Genomic DNA, 10,867 nt, shown 5'->3' with positions numbered 1-10,867 from the left:
CTCCCCTGGGACGGCGGCCGCCTCCGGCCTCCGCCTGGCTCCGGGAAGCCCGCCGCGTTCGCGCCCTCCGTAGGTCGGCCTGCCAGCCCGGCGCGGCGGCTCCGTGACGTGCGCGTGACTTCCGAGTGCCCGAGTCCAAACGGAGGATGCGCTCGCTTCGTTCTGGACACATCCTGGGAACAGACTTGCGTTCCAGAGCGACCACCCCCGCTTCCCCCTTCGCTTGCCAGAAACTTTAGGAGTTGAAGTCCAGTTTCCGCTGGGGATGGCCTTGCTTTCCGCATCTCGCCCAGCTTCAGAGGGTCCCCACGGTCTCGGTGGGCCTCCGTTTCTCGCGTAAAAAACGACAGTGAGGGTGTAGTGCCCCGGGCCGCACACTTGACTCGGGCTGCAAGGGTTGAGCCAGTGCGATGGTCCCAGGGCCCAGCTTGCCCCTTCCAGCCGGCACTTTGGGCCGGCTGCCCTGGAAACCCCCCTGGAGGCTGCCCGGGCTCCTGACCGCACCCACGCTCCACGGGGGCTTCTCCAGACATGTCCCAGGACGCTGTCTAACCAGCACCAGGGTCTTTTAGTCACTTCTGTAGAATAATATGCCTCGGAAGAGCTGTGGGGGAGGGGTGGTGCAGCAGATGGTCTCTGGCAGACAGGCAGGAGACCAGGCTGCCCCTCGGGTATATCCTGGGCTTGATCGGTGGCCGCAGGGAGTCCAGAGGACATCACACTCCAAGCCAGGAAGGCAGAGCTGTGGGTGTAGCTGGCCGTAACATCCCTCTTGGATTCAGCACCCATAGGTACCAGGCCTAGTGGGAGGCCCACTTTGGGGTCGCAGGGACGCAAGACCCACCTGGAAGCTTCTCACTCTGCCAGGAAGTGAGGCACAAGCCCAATGACCACCGTGGTAGGGCATGTCGCGGGAGACCCAGTGAGTCCCTTGGAGCAGGGACTTGAAGCTGGAGGGGTCTTGGCGGAGAGGGACGCAGGCGTGTGGAGTCCAGGGAGGCAAGGAGCAGGAGGAATGAGGTGGAAAGTCACGTGTGTTCCGGAAAGAAGGAGAAGTTCAATTCTGTGTACTCCTCCACAAATACCCGCTGAGTGCCTGTTGCCAGGTGGTGTGTCACAGATGGTGTGTGGGACCCAGGACAAGGGGGTGGATCACGCTGGCTGGGGAAACGGAGTCTCTGAGAATCACTCCAGGCCATGGGGCCTCAGGAAGGTCTGGTCAGAGCTGGGAGTGAGCCAAGTCTCCTCTCCTCTCCAAGAAAGGGGTGCAGTGAGATGCACCCCCTATGTCTTTGCCTGCAGACGCTCTGCTCCTTTGGTTCTGGGGCTTGCGGGGACGTCAGAACCCTCCAAGGCCAAATTTCCTGAGGCCGTGGGCAGCAGTCAGGCCACCTCTAGGGCGAGGCCACCTGGCATTAGGACAGGAGGAGAGAAGACGCCCAGAGTGCCGGGTGGACACGTGTGTGGGGCGAGGCTGCTCAGAGACGCTTCTCTCCACAGGACCACACATCCAGGCAGTTACCATGTCCTGCTGGGGTACACCAATCTGAGCCATCCCACCAAGCACAGCATGAAGATGAGTGTGAACAAGGTCATTGTCCACCCAGAATACATGAAGGACCAGATCGTGGTGAATGACATCACCCTGCTGCAGCTGGACAGGCCTGTGGAGTATAACCCTCATGTCATCCCGGCCTGCATACCGAGTCCCAACCTGAAGGTGGCCCCGAACACTGCATGCTGGATAACTGGCTGGGGCTACATCACCGAAGACGGTGAGTGGTACGGGAGGCGAGGTGGTCCCGGAGCGGCCCGCCAGACCGCCCGTCCTTCCAGGCCTCGCGGTCCCCTTGGACGTGGCCCAAGAGGCCAGAGCGGCTCTTGCTTTGAGAACCGGGACCTGGGCCCTCTAACTCCCTGGCTCGGACTCCGAGGGCCCCTCCAGGGCTTCGCTGAATGCTGTTGGCGCTTCCACGGGCCCGGAAGGTGCTGGGCGTCCTGCAGACAGTCAGAGCAGACCCCACCTCCGGCCAGGACGAGTGTGGGGTGTGGACGACTCTCGGCCACTCACCTCTGTGAACCTTGCTGCTCACCCCATAACGTAGCCTCACCCTATCCTGCCAGCACACTGGGCTTCTGTTGTGTGGAGAGACAGGGAGAAATGCTGGGCAAAGATTTTTGCACCAGGGTAGATGCTTTTGACCGAGGGAAATAGGACAGAGTGTAGAGAAAAGGTGAGTGGCAGTGTGCAGGGTGGTGACCTGCCAAAGTGTCTCGGCACAGGCATTTGACACAGGGCGTCCTTCAGTGTGCCGCCAGAGCCCCTCCCCTGCTCTGGGCCACCGTGGGCCAGTGGCACTGCCCCCTGGGACGGAGCACCGTCCTCCAAGAGCCAGGGCAGGAGGGTGCTCCAGGACAGGTGGGCGAGGACAGGCCGGAGCAGCCCCCGAGGCAGAGCCTGAGGCCAGTGAGCAAGTCCCTCCAGATGCCTCCTTCCCCCACACACCAGCAGCCCCCGCAGGACGCGTGAGGCCGCACCGGAGTGCGCCCTCGTCATCGTGCCACTCCCCGAAACGGCCCCAGGCCAGATCTGCGAAAAACATTTGGAAACAGAGCCCAAGTGTTCACAGACCAGCTGCTCCTGGAGGCAGGGCTGTGTCTGCCTTACCACAGCATCCAAGGCCAGCCGGCCCTGCTGCAGTGGCCACCGCAGCCTCCAGCCAGGCTGGCACTCCTGCGTGCACCTGCCCGTCTCCAGCGCTGCGTCTGCACTGCAGCCAGAGGACGGGCTTTGGAAGCAGAGGCAGACCCTGGGAGGACGTCCCAGTGTGTCTGGAATGACGCCCAGTGCCACCCCCTGGCTAGAAGGGCCAGCCTGCTCTGGGCCCTGCTTGGCCATGCCTCATCTTCTTCACCCCCACGGCTGCCCCTTGCAGCTATGCTAGCCTCCCCTCACGCCTTTCCACGGCAGGTCCTGCCCCAGGTGCCCTCCCAGGGGAAGCAGGCTGGGGGAGGCGTGGGCTTCTCCCCGGCACATCCCGTATCTCCCCTCTTCTCCCACAGCCTTACTGTCTGCGCCCTTCCGGCTGCAGGAGGCAGAAGTGGTGATCGTCGAACAAGCCGCATGTGAATTCATTTACCAACCTCCAGTGGGTGTGCAAACTTCGTTTATCCTCAAAGACAGTATGATCTGTGCCGGGCAGTACGCGCGAGATAAGGCCATCTGCCGCGTAAGTGAGCTCCGTCCCTCTTGCCATGCCATCTGTGTCCCCACCCCAGCCCCACCCTCCGCTTCCTGAGCCCAGCCCAGCCTGGGGTGTTGGGGGCCCTGCAGAGCGCCGGCCCCTCTGTGTTCTCAGTGCCTTTTAGGAAACGTTGCTGACGCGTGGCATGAAGCACAGGAAAGAGTCCGGGGCAGAGGGGGATTGTGGGGTGAGGTTTTAGAGCTTGACACACTCACATTCGCATGCCCGCTTTCCTGGTACAAACGCCCCCAGAAGAACCCTGGCTTGGCTTCTCACGCGCTGTTGGACGTTTCTCGGAATGGAAGCATGCCGCATGGAGGCTTCTGCCCAACTCTTTCCTGGATATTACGTGTGCGAGATTTACTCGTCTGGCGTGTGGTTTGTGTTGTCCATGCTGGTTGTCGTCTGACGTCCCGCTGTGTGAAGACATTGCAGTCTTACTTCTCCATTCTGGTGTCAACGGCGTTTGGGCCGTTTCCGTGTGAGGCCATGGCAAACAGCGTTGCTGTGAACCTTCTGGTGCGTGTGTTTTAGGTTTCATTTTGGTTGGGGTTGCCCTGGCAGTGGAGTTGCCTTGCTGTGAGAGATGCACGTGTTCGTCTCAGCTCTCCAACCTGGTTGTGCTGCTTCCTGCTCCCACCCATAGTGGGGGAAGGTTCACACTGCACTGTGTTGCTGTCAGTAGTTCAGACCGTTTTCGTTTGTGTTTGTTTTTTTATTATAAAGGTGTGGGGTACCGTCAGGGTTAGGTATACAAACACTGATTATGCAGGTACCCTTGTTGATGAGGTGTGCCCCTCCCTCCCCTCGCAGTTTCCCTCAACTGCCAATCCCACCTCCCTCCCCTGACAGTTTCCTATTACTGTCAAACGCTTTCTTATAGTATTATAATTGTTCAAGGTTCGCTAATGAGTGAAAACATAGGGTACTCTGTTCTTTGTTTCTGTGTTAGATCACTGAGTATGATCCACTCCAAATCCATCCAAGTTGCTGCGAAGTCCATATGTTTGTCCTTCTTTATGGCTGCATAATATTCCATTGTGTATATGTACCACATTTTCTTTATCCAGTCCAACTTCAGTGGGCAACACGGTTGGTTCCGTGTTTTTGCTATTGTGAATAGAGCTGCAACAAACATACGTGTGCAGGTATCTTTTTTGTAGAATGATTTGAGTTCCTCTGGGTATATTCCCAGTAAGGGAATTGCTGGGTCACGTGGAAGGTCAACTTCTAGTTCTTTCAGAAATCACCACACTGTCTTCCAAAGAGGTTGCACTAGTTTGCATTCCCACCAGCAGTGCAGAAGCGTTCCTTTTTCTCCACATTCTCACCAGCCTCTGCTGTTGTTTGTTTTATTAACGATGGCCATTCTTACTGGGGTTAGGTGGTATCTCAGTGTGGTTTTGATTTGCATTTCTCTGATGATAAGTGAGGCTGAGCGCTTTTTCACGTGTCTGTTGGCTGCCCGTACACTTTCTTCTGAGAAGTGTCTATTTATGTCTTTTGCCCACTTTTTAAAGGGGCTGTTTGTTTTTTCTTTCGGCACATTTGATTTCCTGTAGATCCTAGATGTTAGGCCTTTGTCAGATATACAGTTGGCAAATATTTTTCCCCATTCTGTGGGCTGTCTTCCTGCTCTCTTGATGGTTTCTTCTGCTTTGCAGAAGCTCTTTAGTTTGATGAGGTCCCACCTGTCTGTCTTATTTCTTAAGATATTGGCCTTAGCCGGGCTTGATGGCTCAGTCTGTAATCCCGCGCCTTTGGGAGGCTGAGGTGAGTGGATTGCCTGAGTCCGCGGGTTCAAGACCTGCCTGGGCAGCGAGACCTCATCTCTACAATAAATCAAAAAATCAACCGGGCGTGGTAGCGCGTGCCTGTAATTCCGGCTACTCGGAAGGCTGAGGTGGAAGGATCGCCGGAGCCCAACAGGTCAAGGCTGCGGTGGCTGGGAGCGGCCGCTGCACTCCAGTCTGGGCGACAGAGTGAGACTCCAACTCAGAAAAAAAAAAGATATTGGCCTTTAGGGTTCTGAATAGGATTTGGTTGACAGTTCCCATTTCCAGAAGGGTATCTCCTGCATTTTCTAAGATTCTTATAGTTTGAGGTTTTACGTTTAGGTCTTTGTTCCATTTAGAGTTAATTTTTGTGTATGGTGATAGGTAAGGGTCCTGTTTCAATCTTCTGCATGTGGTCAGCCAGTTTTCCCAGCACCATTTACTGAATAGGTTCTCCTCTCCCCAGTGGTTGTTGGTGGAGGCTTTGTCGAAGATGAGTTGGATGAAGAATTTAGGCTTTGATTCCAGAATCTCAATCCTGTTCCATTGGTCTGTGTGCCTGTTCTTGTACCAATACCAGGCTGTTTTGATTACTGTAGTCTTATAGTAAAGTTTCAAGTCTGGAAGCATGATACCTCCTGCTTTGTTTCTTTTGCTAAGGATTTGTTTTGGCTATTCATGGTTGTTTGGGCTTCCATATGAATTTCTGTGTTGTCATTGCCAGGTCTGAGAAGAATGGTGTTGGTAATTTAATGGGTATTGCATTGAATATGTAGATTGCCTTTGATAGGATGGACATTTTAACAATATTGATTCTTCCTATCCATGAGCATGGAATATTTTTCCATTTGTTTGTGTCTTCTTGGATTTATTTGAGCAGCGTTTTGTAGTTCTCACTGTAAAGGTCTTTCACTTCTCTTGTTAGGATGATGCTGAGGTTTTGTTTTTTTTTTTTTGTGGCTATTGTGAATGGGATTGTGCTTTTTATTTGGGTCTCTGCCTGCTTGTTGTTGTTGTATAGGAATGCAACTGTCTTTTGCACATTTATTTTGTACCCCGAGACTTTGCCAAAGTCCTTTATCAGTGCAAATAGGTTTTTGAGAGATTCTCTTGGATTTTCAAGGTAAAGGGTCATATCATCAGCAAAGAGGGATAACTCAACTTCTTCTTTTCCTATTTGGATACCCCTGATTTCTTTCTCTTGTCTAATTGCCCTACTAGGACTTCCAGCCAATATTGAACAAGAGAGGTGAGAGTGGGCAGCCTTGTCTTGTTCGAGTTTTCAGGGGAAATGTTTCCAGTTTCTCTCCACTTAGCAATATGTTAGCTGTGGGTTTATCATAGATGACACTTACTATTTTAAGGTATGTTCCTTCTATACCGAGGTGTTTGAGGGTTTTTATCAAGAAGGGTGCTGGATTTTATCAAAAGCTTTTTCTGCATCTAACAAGACAATCATGTGGTTCTTGTTTTTACATCTGTTGATGTATTTAATAACATTTATGGTCTTGCGAATGTTGAGCCAGCCCTGCATCCTGGGGATGAAGCCTACCTGGTCATGGTGGATGATTTTTGATATGCGTTTTGGATCCGATTTGCTAGACTCTTGTTGAGGATTTTTGCATCTATGTTCATAAGGGATATTGGCCTGTAGTTCTTTTTTTGTTGGATCTTTACCCGGTTTGGGTATCAGTGTGATGTTAACTTCGTAAAATGATTTTGAGAGAATTCCATCTTTCTTAAGTGCCTGGAATACTTTCAGTAGGATTGGTATCAGCTCCTCCTTGTACGTTTTGTAGAATTCTGCTAGAAAGCCATCCGGTCCAGGGCTTTTTTTTTGGTAGGTAGTTTTTATATGAGAGAGTCAATTTTCTGGGTTGTTATTGGTCTATTTAGTGTCTCAATGTCTTCTTGTTTCAATTTGGGGAGGTTGTGTGATGTCAGAAAGTTTTCCATTTCATTTAGATTATCAAGTTTGTTTCCATTTAAGTGTACATAATCTCTGATAATCTTTTGTATTTCTTTGGGGTCAATTGTGATTTGATCTTTTGTATTTCTGATTGTGTTTATTTGGGCTTTTTCTCTCTTTTTCTTGGTCATTCTGGCTAAGAGCCTATCAATCTTATTAATTCTTTCAAAGAACCAGTTTTTGTTTTGTTGATGTTTTCTATGATATTTTTGTCTTCCAAGTTCCGTATTTGGGCTCTTATTTTTGTGATTTGAATTCTTCTGCTAAAATTGGGGTTTTGGTGGTCTTCTCTTTCCCAGCTCCCTTAGGTGATTTGTTAGGTTCTCAATTTCTGATCTTTCCATTCTCTTGATGTGTGCTTGTAGAGATATAAATTCCCCCCTGAGAGGGCATCTCAGGGGTTTTGGTAAGATGTTTCTTCATTTTTGTTTTTCAGCATCATGCTATTTAGTGTCCGTGTCTTTGTGGGCTTTGGGGAAATGTTGTTGGTGTTGATATTTATTTTTATTCCACTATGGTCTGAGAATGTGCATGGCAAGATTTCAACCTTATGGAATTTGTTTATGCTTGATTTATGGCCAAGGATGTGATCAATCTTGGAGTATGTTTCATGTGGTGATGAGTAGAATGTATATTCTGTGGTCATTGGGTGGAATAATCTGTAGGTGTCTATTAAGTCCATTTGGTCGAGTGTCAAGTTTACATTCTAGATCTGCTTATTGCTTTTTGCCTCGATGATCTATCTAGGGCTGTCAGTGGGGTATTCAAGTCCCCTACTATAATAGTGTTAGAGTCAATATCTTTTTTAGTTTACTTACTAGTTGCTTTATAAATGCTGGTGCTCCTGTGTTGGGTGCATATGTGTTTAGGATGGATATTTCTTGTTGATGGATTGACCCTTTTATTATTATGTAGTGTCCTTTTGCATCTTTTTAAATTCTTGATAGCTTAAAGGTTGTTTTGTCTGATATTAAGATTGCAACTCCTGCCTTCTTTTGTGATCCATTTGCCTGGACACTCGTTTTCCAGCCTTTAACTTTGAGTCTGTGTGCATCCCTTGAAGTGAGATGAGTCTCCTGGATGCAGTAAATAATTGTGTCAAAGTTTTTTTATCCAGTCCTTATCCAGGCCACCATTCTGTGTCTTTTCAGCTGTGCATTTGGTCCATTCACATAAAGGATGATTATTGAAATATGATTGTTTATCTCTGCCATGAGGTTCTTATAAAGTTTTTCCTTTGTTGGCTTGTTTTCTTTTGGCTTTGGGATTAATGTATGTGTGTATTTTCAAGTTTCTTGTTGCGCTGTATTCTATGCTGATTCTCTGCTCTGCTGTTCTCTTGGGAAGTATGTGGTCAATCTTTTTCTTCTTTTAAAGTGTCTCCTGTAGAACTGGTCTTGAAGCTGCATAATCTCTTAGGGGTTGGATGTCTAGGAAGGATTTTAATTCTCCTTCACTGATGAAGCTGAGCTTGGCTGGATAGGTAATTCTTGGTTTAAATTGTTTATCTTTGAGGACTTTGAATATAGGCCCTCAGTCCCTTCTTGCTTGTAGTGTTTCTGCTAGGTCTGCTGCTATTCTGATTGATTTTCCCCAATAGGTAGTCTGCCCTTTCTCTCTTACTGCCTTCAGGATTTTTTCTTTTGTGCCTACTTTGTGTAGGCAAATTACTATGTGTCTAGGGGTTGGTCTTCTCATTTGATGTCTTGTGGGGGTTCTCTGTATCTCTTGTGCTTGGCTGATCATATCTCTTGTGAGATGGCGAAAGTTTTCTTGGATTACTTCCTGGAATACTTGCTCCAAATTTTTCTCCATTTCCCTTTCTTCTTCTGGGATACCAATCAGGAGTAGGTTTAGCCTCTTGGTATAATCGCACATCTCTTGTAGGCTTTGTTCTTTCTTTCTGAGTCTTCTTTCTATGTTTTTTACAGATTGAGTTAATTCCGTGTTCTGGTCTTCAAGTTCTGAGACTCTTTCTTCAGTTAGATTAATTCTGCTTTCCATGCTTGTCATCTTGTTATTTATTTCCTGGATGAAAATTTTTATTGCCAAAATCTGTTACAAGTTCTTTCAGTGTTGCATCTTATCTTTCTTGAGTCCTATTCACTCTTTCCATCCATTCCCTAATCCCTGTCGTATTCTGGGGACGGTCTTTGGTGACTTCCATTGTTTGGGCACCAAGGTCTGATTTTTCAGGAGTTTTGTCTTTGGTACACTTGAAATTGCCTGAGGTCTTCCCTTGGCTTTTCCTCATTTGTGACAGATCTCTTGTTTTTCTCTTTAGTTCTGTTATTCAGTGTCAGTGAGAGAGGCTTTCCCTTCTGACATTTGCTCAGACCTCTATTCTTCCCTGATCGGGCTCTGAATTTGTTCTATTTTGAAATAGGATGGTGGATAGGAAGCTCTGCTATCTCTTGTAGTTTTTGAAATTCGAATAAAGTGGGGGATGGGTTGCTATGAATCAGATCCTACTTGCAAATTAAAATATTCACTTATTGTGGTGTGTGTTCCCTGAGACCCACTCCCCACCACCACTCTATATGACAATGCAAAAGCAATGGAACACATACACACACACTCCAAAACAAACTGGATTAACAGCAAAGCAAAACAAAACAATCAGCAATAAAAAGACCCCCCCAAAAACTAACACACACACGCATGCCTAGCACAAAGTGAATAGAGAAGAAAAACAGAAAGACCAAAGGGAAAAAGGGGGGGGCGGGGTGATTCAGGTCGAATCCTCACACATCTATTGATATAACCCTTAAACTATAAAAACTGAATATAAAAAGGACCCAGAAGAGCAAAAGAACAAAAACAAACAACCACAACAAAATCGAAAGATGAACACTAAATCATTCATAAACACACATAAACAGAAAACGACAAATAAAAGAAGAAAGAAACAGAAAAAGAAAAGAAAAATAAAATAAATTTTGTTTTGGGGGGGTGCAGATCAAACCCTCACATACACATTCATGCATAAAGGAAAAATATTTTTAAAATAGATGAACTAACAAGCAGCCAAAAAAAATTTCTTAATTAAAAAATAATTGAAAATTAAAAAAACAAACAAACATAAACCTGCCCTCCTGTGACAGGCTCTGTAATTGCTCTTCAAATCAAGTCTCCTGCAGAGCCACCTCCTTCACTCTCTCCTCGTGCCTGAAGCAGGGAAGGAGGGGGGCAATGGAGGTGGACGGGGCTGCATCCTCCCCTCCCACTCTCCTGTGGTCAGGGAGATCTCCGCCGGTGGGGAGGTGCAGGACGGTCTCTTCCCCAGGTGTGTCCTCTCCCCGGGGCGCCCCAGCCAGGCCTATCCTGGAATGGGGCTCTCCTGCTGCGTCTGACGTCCAGGCTCCGCCCGGCTTTGTCCCTCTCAGTAGGGCCCGGCCGTGCGGGTCTGACGTCCAGGGGGTGGCTGGGAGGGCGGGGTTGGGGTCAGCCCCGGACGCGCCACCCATCTCCTTGGAGCTCCTGCTCCTGCTTTCCTGGCCACACCTGTGTGGGTGGCTGGATCAGGGTAGGGGTGAGGCGCCTGGAACTCAGCACTTGTCAGGTCCCTCTGAAGTTTGTGCTCTCAGGAGGTTCCCTTTGGGCCTGGATCAAGCCCTGAGTAGTCGATCTGCCACTCACAGAGATCGGATCTGTTGGTCCTGTGGTGAGCAAGTTGGAGCATTTTCCTGCCCCACCTTCAGTATGGTGGTGGGCTGCCTTCTTTTCCTCTTCCATGGTAGCTTGCCTCTGGATAACATCCACAGCCCCTTCCAGCACCTTGCACGAGGCAAAGCCCAGAGCAGTCTCTCCTGCTTCAGTGGTGAGGGAGCGCCTGGGGCAATAGTGTCTCCTCCATGCACAACCACCACCACCCCCCC

The 10,867-nt window shown here is 49.0% G+C and overlaps 1 protein-coding gene across 1 annotated transcript in view; it reads left to right on the top strand.

The window, feature by feature from the left end:
• Positions 1 to 1,609: 1,609 nt before the first annotated feature.
• The window catches only part of LOC103249939 (serine protease 40-like), a 12,794-nt gene continuing 3,536 nt past the window's right edge, over positions 1,610 to 10,867 (top strand). Inside the window, exons 1-2 of the mRNA XM_008048553.1 lie at positions 1,610 to 1,775; positions 3,064 to 3,230. Of these exons, the coding sequence (XP_008046744.1) occupies positions 1,613 to 1,775; positions 3,064 to 3,230 (330 nt within the window). The 5' untranslated portion in view covers positions 1,610 to 1,612. The remainder of the gene's footprint in view (positions 1,776 to 3,063; positions 3,231 to 10,867) is intronic.

The sequence above is a fragment of the Carlito syrichta genome, unplaced genomic scaffold, assembly GCF_000164805.1.
Source record: "Carlito syrichta isolate Samal-C Ts95f unplaced genomic scaffold, Tarsius_syrichta-2.0.1 Scaffold47298, whole genome shotgun sequence".
Lineage (NCBI taxonomy): Eukaryota > Metazoa > Chordata > Mammalia > Primates > Tarsiidae > Carlito > Carlito syrichta.
This window is presented reverse-complemented; position numbering and strand designations above follow the sequence as displayed.